Raw genomic sequence first — 19489 nt, forward strand, 5'->3', positions numbered from 1 at the left:
TCCTATAAAGTTATCTTAGTAAACCAAATACTAAAGACAGGGATAGTGCCTTTTAAAAGTTGTAATACAGTCAGGTGAAGACTTTTCATGCTATTTCAATAACATTCCTACCTGTGTTCCTTAAATATGTAAAATGCAGATCTATGTTGCTTGCTGCCTGGAATTGCATCAAATTATAAAACATCATGAGGTAAATGATAACATCAACTTGGGTGTAAAATGTGAAGTTTGGGAGTCTAGAAATGATCAACATTGCAAAGAAATCTCAAAGGTCACAAAGAAAACTATGCTGAAGTAAAAGTTCTTATGAGGGAAAATAAATTACTGCGTATATAACACATGATGTCGTGCCAATATGAGGGTAGAAAATTTCCATATCTGGTTTGTCTTATAAGACTTACACTTCTGCCTTCATTTTTTCTTTACTTGTAATGTTATATGCCGAGGTGGGCACGAGGCCAGGGTTTCCCAAACTATGCGTCGTGGAACACCATGTTTCTGTGGGAAGTGAATAAGCACTCTGCAAATAACTACTAATAATGTGGCTTGTTTCCAACATTTTTCTCATTTTTAAAAATGTTGTTATGATTTCTGTGCTATTAATTATGATTTAAAATTGAAGTAATTGCTTAATAAAACAAGTTTTTCTAATTTTTTGAAATTTTGTTCATTTTATTAACCTTCATAATAAACAAAGTGTTCCAGCAAAGTACCAGGATTTTCAGTGTTCTATCAGAGGAAAAGTTTGGGAACCCCTACACTAGACAATAATGTCATGGGACTTGATTCCTCACTGTCTCATTCTCACTGGTACAGGAATACAGAGTAAAACTGAGAGCATTAAGTGATGAATGTAGGGGAGGGGACTATGGTATAGGAATGTAGACAGTGTGACGTTTGGAAGTTCGGGCCTGTTCAGGAAGTGTCCGCGGATAGCCAAATTGTTTCCGGCAGCTGCTTGTGATAAGCAGGAAATCAGTCCACTTCAGTAGCTGCTGCATGATCAGCACAGCAATTTTCTTCAGTCAGATCTACAAAAGGTTTTGCATTGCTGACAATTCCAAACAACAGTTAGGGTAGACGCATGCTCTTGCTTTCCGCTTGAAGAAAGCATGTATCCTGCAAATTATGTCTCTCTCTTACTTATGCAGAAAGCGTCACTTACCACCACCATCAGTGATGATAGCTTGCATCAAATGGAATAAAAATTCACTAAACAATTTGCTACGGTCACATTTAATGTTTACATTAGCTACGGCATTCAGAGCAGAGTGCTCTGAACACTCCTGAATGCTGATTGGCTGTCAAAGAAGGCATAATGTAGGTGTGCAGAATAAGCCTAAACTTGACTGCCATCATTCGTGACTCCAACTATAACAGAAGGGCCCAGGTTCGATTCCTGGCAATGGCTTAAAATGCCTTAGAGAATTGAAATTATTGCTGCAAGTAGCCCAAGCCCAAATCAGTACTAACAACAAAGCCAGAACTGACTTACACAATCAGAGTTTCAAGTCCAATTTCAGGACCAGTACAGTGAGATACGTTTTATTAGAGAATTAGCATAACGGAAGCTTCAATGTTGAGATTCAAAATGCCAGTTTCCCGTAAAGGACCAATAGTCACCCCCATGTGACTTGCGGCAGCTTAAAAGGGAACTGTGCCACACAAATAACATCACCTGCCACTTTCTAAGTCTGTCTCTATACTGCTGGAGAGGCAGGATATTAGCTTCCCTCCCTCTTTCAGACAGTTCAGAGGGGTGGTAGTGCCTAGGGTTCAACATGGGGCTGTTGCATAGGGTGGAAGAGAGGAAGGGATGGGGGCATGAGTGGAAGCATCCCTACCAATGACTCCATTACGATTTGTGGCATGTACAGAATTTCTTCCACTGAGGATGAGACTTTTACAGCTGGGGGCAATGATTCAATCTCCAAAGGCTTCCTGTAGTCATGGATGGCCAAGAATTTGGCTTGTGAGCTGTGTCCTGTCACAAGTGCTATAGCAATCAACCTGGCTGCACCTTTCCTCCACTGCCATGTACACTGAGCGTGAAGAGGGGGAAACTGCGAATGCACTGCATTTAAATGGCAATGCAGTTACACTTTATGTGACATGGCTTTATGTTTCCCATTACTCAACAACACAGATCACAAACAGAACAACTTCTCAGTGTTATTTGATTATTTTCAGTGCGCTGAAGACATAATATAAAGTTTATCTGGTACAAACAATTGGCATACGGACAGATGCAGACAATTTCACAGATTTTTGTGTTCATGTAGTAACATAATTGTGACTTATTTAGTTTCACAATAAAAAAAGGTGTTTCACACACACATGTTGATCAAAACAGTGTAGCACTTTTGCAACCTCATTATGAAGATGTGGAAACTCTGCCTGAGGAAAACAATGTAGATGTCCTAGGCAGTTTTAACATAGAAGGATTTTGATTTAAAATAGGAATTACATTTTTCTGATCAATCAGTTACATCTGCACATGCACATGCACATGCACAGGGGCACTTTAAGATGAAATGTCTGTCTGTCTGGAAAACAGATGTAAGATTGGCAGTTTCCTCAGAAGGTTGATTTTCTTTTTAAATGCACCCCCAACAAAATCAGGTATAAGTTGTTTCCCAGCTTGCAATGCCTCACTGTGGACAGTGTGTAGGCAAGTCTACTTAAAAATGAGAGGTTTGCAGTCTACTCCATACATTCTAATTTTCATTCCTGCATGCCTTTTTCCTTTGTAAATTCAACAACATTGGGTTTTAAATTAAAAGAACTCTTCCAGGTATACCTGTTGGCATAACCAACATTCTTTGCAGTAATATATAATGTCTCCACACATTTCTATCAATTCCATCGACAACAGTGCAACCAACAGTGGATTAATGCCTGCAACTTCAAAAATTTTACTATTTGTACTACCAATTCCTTCATGTGCTCCACACATGCAAATTTAGCACAAAGTGCTTTGTAATGTACAGAACAAACAATGAATCCTTTCTGTTGGTTATTGTAATTTTTGGCCCTTTTAGTATCAACTAAATCTTCAATTTCTTTCTGCATGGTATTGTAATGTAGTTCACAGCAAATTTGCAGTACCTGTCAATTATACAACTGCATAATAGGTATTAAGAATTCTCATCCCTCTCTTCTGTCATTCCCATTCAGACTAGACTGGTCCTTTAAGTGCAAACAACCAATGGACCTATGCATGTCCTTCATACCAAGAACAAATGGCAAAGGGTACACAATGCTGACACCAAGATTCTACTGAACCGAAGAGAGTTGTGCAGACCGAAAAATGCCAAACCACAATACTAAATCAAATGTTGCAATGTCCTGGGTACATCTGAGAATGACCAAGTAGAGTTAAGACAGACTGTGGAGAGAAATGTCACACTGGATCTGAATAGTTTTTTGTGAATGTTTAGCAGGCATGGATCACAAGTACAGTGTCAATATCAATGTCTATCAAATACACACTGATCAGCCACAATGTTGTGACCATCTGATTATAAGTGTGTTGGTACACCTTTCAAGTGGAATATAGTGGCAATTCTGCATGGTTCTAATTCAACAAATCCATAGGACGTTTCTAGATGTTTGTGGCACCAGACGATTCTGCACAATTTCCAAACATTTTGAGCTGGAGGTCTGCACGTGGAGCTGGCATCCAGTAGCATCTCAGATGGGTTCCATCGTGTTCAGAACGGGCGAGTGCAGTTGTCATTGCACTAATGTAAGTCTACAGTCATGGTTCTGAAAGCACTATAGCTTTGTGACATAGACAGTAAGCCTATTGGAAGGTGCCACTTTTATCAGGGAAGACAAGTATGAAGAGATAAAGGTGATCCACATTAATGTTCAGATAGTCTACAGCTATCATGTTGCCTTCAATTAATACCACAGGTTCCATGGAGGCTCAGGTGAATTTCCCCCAAACCATGATACTACTCACAACCACTTGCATCCACGGCACGATGCATGTCTCGAGCAGCATATCTGGACACGATGACTGATGTGGTGTAATACGACACATGATTCATCCAATCAAGTGGCATTGTTCCACTCCATAGTCCAATCTCCACAATCACATAATTACTGCACTCACGACTGACAATGTTATTGGGCCAACATGGGATCACATTAACGACCATCTGGTGTGTAGCCCCACATTCAGCGATGTTTGCATAACGATGCACTCCAAAACACTTACATCTGCACCAGCAACTGTACTCTGTCATCACATCTGCCACAGAGTGCCACCTATCCTGCTTTAAAGAGCAGACAAGTTTCCAATCACCAAGTTTTGCGATGAGGTGTGGACATTCAGTGCCTTGTCCCCTACTCAGGCTTTCACTGTCACTCCAATTTCCATAGATGTTCACAAAAGTAGCGTGTGAATAGCTGTCCAGCTTTGCCATTTCTGAGGTGCTCATTGCCAAGTGGTCAGCCATAAAAATCTGCCATTGTCAATGTCAGTTATGTTGGTGGATTTTACCATTTGCAGCCTGTATAAATGCTAAATGATTCCCCATTTACCTCTGCTTCCCGTACACTCCTCACCATGCTATAGTCTGTCTGTAAACTGAAGAGCAAACAAGCGAGTCCCCACTCTGCCTACCCTGCTACGTCACAGGGCGCTTCTACAGGCTGTTTCACAACGTAGTACCGGCCCTGCGGCGGTGCGCGCTTCATATCTGTGGCGACGCCGCGTACAGATACGTCCTGGCTGTGTTTATTTTTAGACAAATGCATTAAGAGTATAAGGAAAACAAAAGACGATAGCTTCTTCGAAACAAAACATTATAGAGTAAATAATATTAACATAAGAACGGAAGTCAGTATTCTACTACAAACATAGAACCGAATGCCTCTTCATGTGAATGTATGTTCCTCTATTCGTAAGACGAACCAGATATAGTGCAATCAACCTGTAGAATTTAAGGCTTGTTCTTACTAAAATGTAGAAGTTTTCTTTAAAGGGTCTGCATTGGAACTTAACAATTCTTGCAACACGAAGAGTGTTTAAAAAGTAAGCAGAAATTTATAATTCCGTGTTTTGTATTAGTTCGGTTTGCACTGCTTTTTTTGCCACTCTCTTCGTAAACATGTCTGAAAAGTATCTGTGCAATGTTTTGCATATTGGGTATTTACCCAGTTCTCAGTTGTCAAATGGTTCAAATGGCTCTGAGCACTATGGGACTCAACATCTTAGGTCATAAGTCCCCTAGAACTTAGAACCACTTAAACCTAACTAACCTAAGGACATCACACACACCCATGCCCGAGGCAGGATTCGAACCTGCGACCGTAGCAGTCCCGCGGTTCCGAACTGCAGCGCCAGAACCGCTAGACCACCGCGGCCGGCTCTCAGTTGTCAAAAAAGTTATATGTGTTTTGGTAGCATCAACTATTATTTGTTTTGTATAAAAATAGATTAGAGAATCTGTACTAAATTTTGTTATAAGAATGGAATAAAGTGTATCAAATTTTTAGGAATGTTAAATATTGCTTTTGGTGAGTCTCTTATGAGTAAACCCAGAACACACAAGTGGTATAAACATTTCAAAGCAGGCCTTAAAGGACAGCAGTTTTACAAGAATGGGTGAGATTAAAAATGCAGTCAAAAGGCCTATGAACTATCCCGAGGAAATAATTCCTAAAGTGTTTTGGGAATTGGAAAAAGCACTGGCATAAGTGTATAGCATGTACTGGGGAATATTTTGAATAGGATAACATTGTTGTAGATTAACAAGTAAAGTTCTTACCAAAAAATAAAAATTAATATGTGAACGCACCTTGTATGTCAAGCTTTTTACATAGAAGTCCAGAATCGGTATACGTGTCTCGAAAGAAATTTCAGTAGTGTTTAGATTAGCTATTGCACACATGTTTTAAGCAATATTCCTTAGAATCATGTGAATAGTAACCGAGATAGAGTTTTAGTGACAGAGTATATTCAAATGCTGCTGTTCTCTAGGCATTAAATGTATTACGTGATTGAATCACGTTCTGCTAGCGAAACGTTAATTGATTTTACCATGAAGCTCTCAAGTTATTCCTGGTTTTGTACAACAAGTGATAATGGTATTTATTGCTTTGGACAACATTTGACTGTATTTATCTTGGAAAATCTTTTACTACCATGTACTACATTTCTACCAAAAGAAATTTCATAGTGTATGAGCAGAGTCAGGCTTGAAAGAACACACAACATATTTTTCAAAAAAATATTCATTGCCTGTTTACATACATCGTATTTTAGAGGTCATCATCAACATTGTCACTATCATTACTGTCGTCGTCATCGTCGTCCTCGTCGTCATCACTTTCTAAATTAATAACTATAGCGTCTATTATGTCTTCCATAACCCCATCCTTAACCCAATATTCTCTTTCAAGTTTCTCCACATGGAGGCAGTATGCACTCCAGTCATCTTGACTTATCGTTTCAAAACCTGTAACAATTGGGACAAGTTTTTGTATACGCTCTCTTTCGGTTACGGCAAAATTTAGTTCGGAATAAAACATGGAAGCTCAGAAAATGTCTACATACCTTCTTTCACCAACTGCAGCAACTTCGTCATGCAAATATCTCCAAGAATATTTCTTCCTCTGACGAAATTCTTGAGCTTTGCCCACGCCATTTCAATTGGATTTAAGTCACAGTTGTATGGTGGAAGTCGCAGCACAGTGTGTCCATGGGCTTCAAGTATTTTATTAATTTCAAATACTTTGTCTTCCGGCTTATGTTGTTTAATTAAATCAAATAATTTTGTTTTTCTCATTGTCAACTCAGCTTCCACCTTATTTTTTAATAACCATTCAATCATTTCGCTTTTATTCGAGGACCTAGTTGGAGCTTTGTTGTGTTCCTTGTTGTGATATGAAGCGTTGTCCATAACAATAACACAGTTCGGTGGCAGATTCGGAATCACTTTATTCGACATCCAATTAGAAAAATTTTCGTAGTTCATTTGCCCATGGTAGTCTCCTGTTGCACAACCCGCTTTATAAACCAACTGTGCGTTGGGTAAGAACCCATCTTTTGATCCAATATTCACCACTATAATCCTATTGCTTCCGCTAACATTGTCCATAATGCCCTCAACGCCAGGGCCCTGCCAACATTTTCTGTAAGTAATGTTATTGTCCACCCAAGTTTCATCAATATAAAAGAATTTTCTGCCTAGCTCCCTTAATTTCCTCACTTGGATCAGATACTTACATCGTCAGTCAATTATATCCGTTCTTTCTACGAGAATCTTTCGTTTACTTACAGATCTTTTCCAGGTAAATCCCATTTCACGCAATGTCTTGTGTAAAACATCTTTCTGCCAAGGAAAATGTATTTTTTGTTTCACGGCATTAAGCAATTTCCGTAATGTCGGCACTATTTTTTGGTTTATGTAAAAGTCCTCCATCGTTTGTCGAATGACTGATTTTGTGAAACTGTCTATGACGATGGGTTTCCTCCCTAAATTATCAGTTTTCCTTCGCGGCGATTCCAGTAAACCATGCGGCTTGTTTTCACGTTCCTTCCTTATGCGTCCTATAGTTGCGAGGCTGACGTTTGCATAAACTGCAGCCCTTTGATTGGGGCTGTTAATGTTAACCAACAGTTCTTTTTGTGTTGCCTCCTTAACACACGCTGTAATAACGTTAGAGACGATCAAACGCTCGTTACTCCGCAAATACCTCCTCTTCTTCGTATTCCGCACATTTTCTTGCAATGCAGGGCGATTATCCATCACTTCGGGATACTGAAGTATATCAGTGAGTACACAAAGTCAACTGACTGACGCTGGCAACAAAGATTCCACAAACAGAAACGACGTATATCAGTATATCACTGCACGCTGAACTACACCGCTAGACGGGTAACAGGGCAACTGATTTTGGGTGGCCCTGTAGGCCAGTGGCAGCGTTCTTCCGGGAAAGGCCACTTCCCCCACCAAAGGCGCTGCTCGCTCTTCAGTTTACAGACAGACTATACATGCCTGCAATGCCACCAGGCAACATTCAATCTTGTGGTTTGTAGTGGTCATAAACGTCTACCCCTCCGGTGTTATACAACAGCAAAATTTCACTACATGTTTTGTTCCTTCATTTAATTGTTATATCGACAAATTCCACTGACTTTTCTTGTAATGCAGTGGAATCAACAAGAGCTGGGAACATTTTTGCTTATTATTATGGATACAGTACAGTATTATTAACTACTCCAACAAACTACCTATTTTATCAAAAATAAATAAATAAAATAAAAAGTAAAATTTTTAAAGCAATTAATGCAACATTTGGCTTTTCTTGTGACTATTACGGTAAGATAGTACAACCATCAATTAACAACACATTTGTGAAAAATGCAGCACTTTCCATTGGATAACTTTTGGGTAAGAAACTATATTGTGCATTAAATAAAATTACTTTTTTAGCAGCAAAATTGACACTTGCACCACATCAAAATTTATGCTGGACAATGACTAAATTGGATCCCTGCCTTTTAGAGGCAGTGAAATACCAATTTCACTATCCATCCTTACCTTAATGTTTCAGACAGTCACTTGTTTACTCCACACCTTTGAAACATGGAAGGTATGGTGCAAAACACGTGACAAAATAAAACTTTCAGCTGGTCCATAACATGTGCATTGATAACATAGTTGGTAGTACACAGCCTACGAAAGGCACGGATCTGGGTTCGAGTCCCTATCCAGCAACCAATTTAAACTAGTCACAAACGTACATCTGTGCAGTAATTTTGCGTGCTTTATTGGGACACATGTAGCCAATGAACACAGGCTGTTTCACATACAAGCAAGTGTTGACTCAGGTGATGCACCAGAACTGATACTACTGTATGATGCTGCTGCCCACTGATTGGGCAGATAAGAAACCAGTTTTACCACTCATGAACTAGAAGAATTAGAAACAGCCATGTAAAGAAGCCCAAGAATTCATTTTGCACTAATTTCTCACCACACACCTATTCTCAAATCATGCACAGGATCCTGATTTAACTGATGAGGATTTTTTGGAACTCCAACACTCACTGTTTACAAGGTCACATACAGCCATGCTTCTTTATAGAAGAGCAATTCAGGATTAACATCTCCCATAATGCACAGATGGCAACAGACAGCTGCAGTACTGACATCTAACAACAGTACTTGACTAGGTCAGTCACTGCAATATTATTATTCTGTAGGGCTTCGGTTTGCACGCAGATTTACGAGCAGTGGCTTCTGACACACCAGCGTAATGTGCCAAATGATACAAGGATATTCTTGGACTTCTTTCTGAGGCTGCACCTAAAACCAATATGCCAAATCTTAGCAATGAGCCAGTGGGTCATGCAGTGATTCAGGCCTGCATATGGGGTACTGGTTCCTGTGCAACACTGGAGACAGCTCGCGCGCAGTGTACATACAACATTCATATTAGTTGATCACATATATTAACTGATCATGTATACTTTCAGGACACCACCTTCAGAGCTCTCTGCAGAAAATGAATTGTGGCTGCCTGTGGACGAATTTTGTGGGATTGGAGAAATACTTTTTGTGTCACATTCATAAATTTACAACAAAAACAGCAGCATACCTCACCTGAAAGCAGTGACAATATCATTCCGAAGAAGTTTTGTCATTATCTTGTTGTATAATTTCAATAAGCTGCACATATGACATAATTCAGATGTATTACACAACCTAATTTCAATCATTATTTTTACAGAAAAATTAAAAAAGCGTACAGCATTCCAATAAAAACAGACACTCTTTCATTGTAATTTATTGTAGCAGAGAAATATACACAATCATTGAAACAGCTAACAAATAATAAATTAATCTGAAGAATACTGTTACATTTTATGCAGATGAACCTTGCTTGTTGTTTTCTCCTTGGGCCTCATGCATTTGTATTAAGGATGTGAGTTCTTGATACTGAAATAAAAAGGGTACGTAAATAACTGCATAAAACCGAGTAAACATTCCTGAATTAAATATTACTAAATGAAACTCTGGACACAAAATGAATCATCTACTCTCAAAAATGATTCAACAATATTACTAATGATTCTACTCCTTTTCAAATTTTCATAATGCACAGGTTTTGAAAGCACTGGTCAGTTTCAGGATTAATGGAAGGAAAATGAAAAATAAAATGGTCTCAACTTGTTAGCTGTGAAAAATTGAGAGTGGTTCTTGACTGCCAATAACTCTGTTGAAACATTATGTCAATCATGCACATCTCCCTTGATAACACACCACGCATTTCCGAAATAGATATTCATAAAAAGTGTGATAAAAAAGTATCGTGAATTTTTTAATTTTGCGGGCTTTATACATCTAATTTTAATTTTTTTTATCTCGTTGGTACACATGATCCTGATGCATGTTCCCATTTCCAGTTGTTTTGAATAGACAGTTAATTGTTGAAAGCCAAACAGGTTATATGTGTTTTCGAGTGCTTCGTGAATTTTTACTTTCAAAATGGATCAAACAATTTGCATTAAATTTTGCTTGAAAAAAGGAATAATCTGCAGCACCGCATTCAAAGTGTTGACTGTGGCTTTTGGTAAATGTACTAGGCGTAAGACAATAGTTTATAAGTGGTATAAAAGTTTCAAAGAGGGTCGAGAAGATGCTGAAAATGAACGAGCGCCCTGGAGGCCCCTACCATATCAGTTACTGATGACAATGTGGAAGAAGGTAAAGAAAATGGTTCTAGAAAATCACCAGATCACCATCAGAAAGGGTGCTGATGACTCAGCATATCCTTTGGCTCATCTCAAAACAATTTTTTCCGATGTTTTGGGCACAAAACGTGTAGCAGTAAAGCTTTTCTGAATTAGTTGAATTCTGGCCAACAAAAAACATTGCTCAGGAATTGCTGAATGAAGTGAACAAAAATCCAGAACGTCTAAAGAAGGTTATAACAAGTGACAAAATATAGGGATATGGGCATGATATCAAAACCAAGGCCCAGTCGTCCCAATGGAAACTGCCTGGAGAGCCAATACAAAAAAAAAATCAACAAGTTCGATCACATGTCAAGGTTCTTCTCACTGTTTTCTTTGATTACAAGTAATAGTACATCATGAGTTCCTGTATTATGGTTATACAGCCAAAAAGGAATACCTCCCAAGGAATACTACCTGGAAATTACGCACCATCTGCATGAAGCAATCTGAAGAAAACAATCAGAACTGAGGCAAAACCACACAGACAATTGCTTTGCAATAATGCCCCTGCTCACACATCAATCTTCGTTCATGATCTTTTGGCAAAAAACGGAACCCTTAGGTTGCCTCAGTCACTGTATTACAAAGCACGGCCCCCTGTGACTTTTTTCTACTCCTGAGGCTGAAGAGAACTATGACAGGATGTTATTTTGCCACACCATTGATGAGATAAAAACAGAATCGCTGAAGGGGCTGAATACCATAATGAAATCTGAGTTCTAGAAGTCCTTCCAAGATCACAAAAGCACTGGCACAATGTATTATATCTCAAGGGTATTACTTTGAAAGGGACAAAGTTGTTGATGATGATGAATAGATACAGATAATTACAGAAAAACAAAAATACCTGTTACTTTTTGCTCACACCTTGTACAAATGTGAGTGAAGTCAAAGCTTTGTGTGTTGGATATCTTTTCTCACAGTTCAATATTAAAATGTGTTATGTTTTATCAATGGCTGTTTTATACAATCCAAATATGAAGCACTGTTTTATTAACAATTTACAAACTAAAATGCCTGAACCTGGAGACATTCACTATGCTATTACTGAAACTTGGTGCCATAGCAGTCAAGCACGGGTGGGGGGATAAAAAAAAAATAAAGAGCAACTGAATATGTTTGAAACACTTCTTTCTTCAGGGGAAATGGAGAGGTCGATACCAAGAAAATGTAAATGCCTGAGTCAATGTAAAGTTATTCCAAATCTTACAGCAGGAAATGCACCAGGTGTAGAAGAAAAATAGAGGAAGTACTTAACCTCTATTTTTCATCCTAAAAAGGAATGCTTTACAGAGCTGACTGCTAAAGGAAGATGTTCCTCAAATATTATTAATGATACTGAAAGGAATATAAATGACTTCATACTATAAAAGAAATGGCGAACAATACATAAGCAATAATGCGTTGATACTTGTTAGGTCACCTTCTAAACCTCAATTGTTCTTCCCCTCATCCCAAAACCTCAATGCTGCTTTTCAACTGGGATGAGTAGTGTTCTTAGAGTGGGTAAGGTGAACACAGAAAAAGGTGAAAGTAGAGAGAAGGCCAAAGGCAGGGAGATGCAAGGGACATGGTCAAAGGGGGACATCAGTGGAGGAGAATATGAGCATTGGCAGGTCTTACAGATGTCTTACAGGTCTTATTGTGTATTCACCTGCCACTACCGTTGCTCAAACTGTTCTTGCCATAAATTCCTGTACTCCTCCATTTCTGTCATTTGCTCTCCCCATTTTTCATGTCTTCCACGTTTATTCCATAAAATTAGCCTGAGAAAACTACACGTAAGATTCACGGAGGTGGTGTGCGTGAACCAAATCACATCATTGTCCCATTGAGGTTCTTTGTATCCCCTCATCCATGACAATGCCTCTACTATAACAAGTTTCTGTAAATGTTAACAATAGTCTCTGTAATGTATTGTGTCACCTGTGGTCTAGGTATCTGGCATATTAGCAGTGCCATTTCATATTCTTCCTATTCTATTCACAAATGAAACATTGGAACATTATCTTCTTTACAGTCCTCACCGACACCAGTTTACATAATACTGTGTCAGGGTATTAGCTTCTACATTTCTATTCAGGAATGTTATGAGGAATGTGTTCCGGCACAAAGTTAAGTGCCGGCATACCAGTCGGGACGATAGAGAAGATAGACGTCAGCCAATTGCACGCTGACCGACCCCTCTCCAGGATGACAACGCAACAGCAGCGGCCCTTATGTGAAGTGAACGTAAGCATCGCACCTGACTGGCCGTGGCCCAGTCGAAGAGAAGCTTCAAGACTAGCGATCTGAATAGAAGCGTCAACTGTATTACTTCACTTGTATTAGGAATTAGGAATTGTATATACTGAAGAAGCTTGTTTATTTTGCCTGTCGCCCTTTGCTTATGACAAATCTAAGTAACTCTCAAAGTTATATCTAAAAAAAAAAGATGATGCGACTTACCAAACGAAAGCGCTGGCACGTCGATAGACACACAAACAAACACAAACATACACACAAAATTCTAGCTTTCGCAACCAACGGTTGCTTCGTCAGGAAAGAGGGAAGGAGAGGGAAAGATGAAAGGATGTGGGTTTTAAGGGAGAGGGTAAGGAGTCATTCCAATCCCGGGAGCGGAAAGACTTACCTTAGGGGGAAAAAAGGACGGGTATACACTCGCTCGCTCGCACACACACACACACACACACACACACACACACACACACACATATCCATCCACACATATACATCTCAAAGTATTTTATTTACTTTTCATAATAAAACTCATTAATATGATTTGCTTGAATTGTTGTCTAATGACCTGAGAAAGCAGATGTTTTAGACACCCCATCTTTGACAACTAGGCAGGATTTAACACAATGCATTTCAGAGGTGTTAGCTTTCATTTTACGATGTTCATGCAGTCGATATGTAAGTAGATGCAATATGTCCCCAGCATGTTTTAAATAAAAAACTGTGTTTTGAGTGTTTTAATGGTGATTTGTTGTTGTGGTCTTCAGTCCAAAGACTGGTCTAATGCAGCTCTCTGTGCTAGTTACCATGTGCAAGTCTCTTTATCTGTTCATACTTACTGCACCCTACATCCCATCTGTCAGAACCTACTTGCTGTATTCAAGCTCTCTGCAGTTTTACTCCCCATACATCCCTCCATTAATAAATAAAATATTCACTGATGCCTCAAGGCATGTTCTACCAATAAAATCCTTCTTTCAGGCAGATTGTAACATGCATTTCTTACCTCCCTAATTTGGTCAGTATTTCTTCATTTGCTATCTAATCTACCCAACTAATCTTCAGCATTCTTCTGTAGCACGTTATTTCAAAAGATTCTATTCACTTCTCATCTGCACTGCTTATCGTACATGTTTCACTTCCATATGAGATATTTCAAAAAAGACTTCCCCTTAAAAAAATTATGTTAGCTGCTAAAGCATTTATATGTTTCAGAAATGCTTTTCATGATATTGATAGTCTGTGCTTAACATTCTCTCTACTTCTGCCATATCAGTTATCTTACTGCTCAAACAAGAAAATTTGTTTACAATCTTTAGCGTATCACTTCCTAATGTAATTCCCACAGCACCATCTGATTGTTAGACTAGAATCCATTACCCTTGCTTAACTTTTGCTGATGTTCATCATATAACTGCTTTTCAAGACACTAACTGTTCCATTCAACTGAACTTCGAAGTCCTCTGGTGTCTTTGACAAAATTACTATGTCACTGGGAAATCTTAAGTCTCCTCAATTAACGTCAACTCCTTTTCCAAATTTTGCCTTAATTTTTGTTTTGTTGCTTGCTCAATGTTCAATCTGCAAACCCTGTCTCAATCATTTCCCTCGCCTTTGACTCTCAGAACTACAGTATGATTTCTGTACAACTTGTAGATACCATTTTGATCCCTGTATCTGAATTTCAAAGAGCATTTCACTCAACATTGTCAACATTTTCTAAATCTACAAATGTTATAAATGTATGTTTCTCTTTCTTCTATCTGCCTTCCGAGTTAGGCTGTACGACCATTAAACTGAAGGTTTCCTAATACTCACATTTATCAGAACCTGCCTTGTTTGACATTACGTTTATTAAATTCCTCTTGAAGCAGGTGAAGTACCTCTCATATATTCTGCATACTAGGTGGGACAGTTTTGTCACAGTTGGTTCTCGAAAGGATTTTACTAATACTGAGGTTTTTGTCACTGTTATCAATGATCGCACAGTAACAAAACCCATACATGGGTTACACATTTCCAACATGGTTGGGTGTCTGCGTGGTTATGGGTGCTCTTGCTAGAAAAAAAAGAGCTAGTGCTCGAAAGCTAGTGTGGATGCTGTTTCCTGTCATGTGTTTCTGTGCTCCACGCATCAATCAGTTATAGGTGAGTCATTGTCTTTCCCTTATTTTACATACTACATTTTAAATATGGATTTGAAATGTGTCACAGTTATGCCTGTATCTACAGCAGTTGTACTGAACTCTTATTAGCGATGCCATCACATGTTGCTTTTTTCCCCACATGGCAGTATGAATTACAATATGGTGTAAGCATAACAAGTTTTTGTGTGATGGAACTTGATAATGTCCAACAAGGTGAAAGTTGCTAATTGTTAATTATGAAATAAAGTGCTTATTTCAAAATAAAATATCAGCCTACACAAGAAAATTACCTCTTTTGGGGAAATTTACAACACACTGTAGATGTGCACAAAAAAAGACTCTGTGTGTGTGTGTGTGTGTGTGTGTGTGTGTGTGTTTGTGTGCGCGTGCGTGCGCGAATAACATGATGATTTCATTATTGAAATTCACAGATAAATTCTGCATTTTTCTCAAGTCTGAGTGGTCATGCAGAGAACAGCCTATAAACAGTTAACATCAGAAAATTCTGTCATTAAGTCAACACTACTGACAGAACCCATACAATAAAAAAGTACAAAGCTAAAATTTCTGAATTACAATTAATTGAAAAAAAAGCCCTATTATGGTCATGGTAACTAGCACAATTACTATCATTATATGAAAGGAATTTGAGAAATGAAACAAGTAAACATATGTACTTACGGTACAGTGGAGATATCGATAGCAAACAGAGACATAAAAAGACACTGAACATCATACAACATGTTACTAATGACAGCTGACTATTCTTAGCTAATTATTCTACACAACTAAATGAAATTTGCCAATATTACCTCTTGTTCCTTTTCAAGTTGTTCTGCCAATAAATTGTCAAGGATATCTAGAAACCTCACTCGAAGGGCATGATTTTCTATGTTAGCTATTTCTAGCTCCTGCTGTTGCCGTCGTGTTCGCAAATCAGCTAACTCTGCTTCCAAAGCTGTTAATCTAGTCTTCACAGCTTCTGTAACAAAAAACAAAACAAACACACACACATGTTAATAACAAAAGTACATTATGCACATATTTCTTGTGTTTCATGATGTGATCACACTGTTTTCCTCGCCTCTCTGATCATGCTGCACAACTGGCCGCACTTAATGACCTAGCTGATTATTGTAAATTATTGGCATGGAAAATTGTTGAAGTAAATGAAGAGACAACAGAAAGTTTAAAAAGTAGTCTTAAAGGAAGCTAACTGAACAGTCGTGGCAGATGTCAATTCCAAGTTTAATATATTTAACGATGGGTTTATGTGAATACTTAACAGCTGCTTTGCTGAGAAAACAAAGTGTGGCATCAAAATGAAACAAAAAATGTCTTTCATTACAAAAGGAATCGAAGTATCCTGAGGGAAAAGTAGGAATACTCACATATTACAAGTAATACTGATTTGACTTAATGAAGGGTGATTGAAAAATCAATAAATTCTATATAATATCTGGAATTAATTATTCAGATAATGAAATAAAATCTGCATGGAAATAGTTCAAAGAGAAAGAGGGATATAAGTTAAGGAATGTAAGGACTTAGTTATTACAGAAAACATCTAAAAAAATAAATTATGGCATTCAGGTAGCCAAAATATTTAACACTAGAACAGCGAAAAGGATCAAAGGACATCTTGCAACCTTCATTTACACAATAACAAATTTAGCTTTTAACATCTTTGTGCCAAACTTCATGACTTTTCCTCATTTCTCCTACTTGTGACAACAGTGTATTGCACTTCGCAAAATTTTCACGATTTCACGAAGTATACCTAGAACAGTGGGACAGATCAACTGACTCCAGGCCTAACCTCTTCTTAAATATTGCTGTTCTCATAGTTGCAAAGGTACTTGCATTGCATTTTGCTTTGGTAAACAATTGCTGCCTCAAACGATGATACATATATTGTCAGAAAGGTTTCTATGTTGCTGCTGTTACTTGCCTCATTAGTTAGTGGTCTTACTAATAAAGAGACCTAGTATATACTGGAGAACTCAGATAGTGAGCCAGAAAGTGATTTATCAGATTCAGATGGTAATTTTCAGCCAGTGACAGCTAATAGCGAAGATAACAAAAATGAGAGCATTTACTGTAAGTAGTTGTCTCCCCATCTCAATATTTTCCACCACAGTCTCAGGAGTCAACTGGAGCAACAGTGAAGATGGCAGCTAGAGAGAGAATGGAATGGAAGGTCACTAGCACCTGTCACTTGGAGGAAGGGCTGCCTTGAGTGTCCTGAAGGAGAAGGGAGAGCTCACTGCATGAGCCAGCCACCAAATGGATGACTACATCATCACTGCCTTCTGACTTATTTTTGATAAACTGATGCTGTGTATGATAAAAATACATGGAATCAAATGCTTGGGATGAAATAAAAGAAACACCACATGGACCATATCATTGGAGGAATTGAGAAAAAATGATTGCTGTCATGTAACCTGAGGTGATTTTTGATAAAGATGTTTCCTTGGATGACCTTTGGTCACTTTCATGGGGGTATAATTTGCTGAGCAATACAACAGCAAGAAACAGATTCTTTAAACTTATCAGATTCCTCCATTTTGATGGAAAGTCATCCTCAGTTCAATGCAGCACTGCTGGTAAGCCCACTCTTATTTCTGGAATATGAAACAAGATCATGAAAACTGCTCCACTGTTACCACCCTGGTGAAAATATTACAATTTGTGAGCAGTTACTTACAAGAAAAACATGGTGCAAGAATATCCAGTATTTTTGTAAGTGAGAACAATGAACAAGATTTGCCAAGAAACCCCAACTGCGTGAAAAAGAATAATTTTGATTTACATTCCACCATCATCGCAAAACAAAGGACTGACGAGTCAGAATGCACCCAGCCACAGTACCAAAGGAAGAAGAACAAGAATATCATTATTCTTAGCACACTACATCTTGAAGTACCAGTGACTGAAGAAGGCAAACAGAGGCCAGAAACTTATCTTCTATAACATCATGAAGTATTGTGGGGATGTCATCAGTCAAATGACTCAAAAATATTCAACTCAGGTTGCTTGCAGGAGGTTCATTTGATCGTATCAGAAGCATAAAAATATTTCATGTAACAACACACTGCAAACTATGTATAAAGATACATGTAAACATGTCATATAACTAAGAAATTGTACACAAAAGTTGGCCACGTCTAGCACAATTGGGGCAGCCTTCGTGAGCTCCTCAACAGTGCACATTCTTAGGCATAATCCCACTTCATGTGGTGTATACTAGTAGTCTGCTCTAACACTTTGAAGACCGGCCACTTAGAGGAATATCAGGCCAAGAAGACAGGTCATTATTTAAAGCTTTACTGGCATATGTGTATCTTCAAGAGTAATACATACTGCAAATGGACGAAGCTTCAAATTTACTTTTCATATTTACTTTACTTCTTTGATAGATTATAAATTTTAAAATAATGATAACAGAAAGTATAATTATCCTTCAAAAAAAAAAAGTGAAAGATGAGTTATTGACCAATTTTTTCCTCTTGTGCTCAAAATTTCTCACTCACTTATCAAAATGACATATTAGTAGCAGAGTTACAGCAAACTGTGAAACCTAAGAAGTACGCACACAAAATTACATTCATACAATCATACACTGGCTTGGAAATTATCGACAGCAATTCAGTGTTCACTAATGTTTCTTTCAAAAAAATTCTAGAAACTGGCAACAGAAGGCAGCACCTGTCATGGGACAGGTAGTGAGATATCCAGTCATTGTTCTCATACAAACTGAGTCCGCTTTTCAGGTGACAGGTGGCTCACCAACTGAGAAAACCATGGCCCAAGCTGTACTCGGATGCAGTCTTCCTAACACAGCGATGTGGCTCGAGATACGCTCAGGCTCATGCCACAGTGTCAAACATTTTTGCTCAGCATATAGATAATATCAAAGAAGAAAAGGTCCCAATGTTGGCTTACTTTTTTTATTTTTATTTACTGTCGTCTTATGGCACCATATTATGAAGCATTTCATTGTCAATGAAGAGCATGTTTGTTACAAAGGAGGGTGTTATAAAGATAATATGTGGCATTCACTCTAGAATCTCTTGTAGACAGCACTTTAAACAGTGGCGCCTATCACCATCAGCCTCACAATATATTTAGTCCATTATTAAGTTCGCTGTCAACAATCTATCACAGTTTGAATACAGCTTGAAAACAACAGTAACATTCCTAAATACAATACTAGTCTTCGCGTTACAGAGAAAATAGTGAGTTATTCACACACAAAAATTTTTGACTAACTACACAGCGCATTAAAAAGTTAATAGATAATAAAATTAACATATTATAATTCTGAACTGATTCACTGCAC

At 38.1% G+C, this 19489-nt stretch overlaps 2 protein-coding genes across 2 annotated transcripts in view; one reads left to right on the top strand and one right to left on the bottom strand.

The window, feature by feature from the left end:
• LOC126458499 (calpain clp-1-like) overlaps positions 1–9787 on the top strand; it is a 76562-nt gene extending 66775 nt beyond the window's left edge. The window contains exon 8 of the mRNA XM_050095592.1: positions 9497–9787. Coding sequence (XP_049951549.1) covers positions 9497–9593 — 97 coding nt within the window. The 3' untranslated portion in view covers positions 9594–9787. The remainder of the gene's footprint in view (positions 1–9496) is intronic.
• A 4-nt stretch (positions 9788–9791) lies between these two features.
• Positions 9792–19489, bottom strand: part of LOC126458498 (transcription initiation factor TFIID subunit 7) — a 68196-nt gene continuing 58498 nt past the window's right edge. Inside the window, exons 7-8 of the mRNA XM_050095591.1 lie at positions 15957–16126; positions 9792–9959 (exon numbers count right to left, since the gene is read on the bottom strand). Coding sequence (XP_049951548.1) covers positions 9885–9959; positions 15957–16126 — 245 coding nt within the window. The 3' untranslated portion in view covers positions 9792–9884. The remainder of the gene's footprint in view (positions 9960–15956; positions 16127–19489) is intronic.

This window comes from Schistocerca serialis, chromosome 2 (genome assembly GCF_023864345.2).
Source record: "Schistocerca serialis cubense isolate TAMUIC-IGC-003099 chromosome 2, iqSchSeri2.2, whole genome shotgun sequence".
Lineage (NCBI taxonomy): Eukaryota > Metazoa > Arthropoda > Insecta > Orthoptera > Acrididae > Schistocerca > Schistocerca serialis.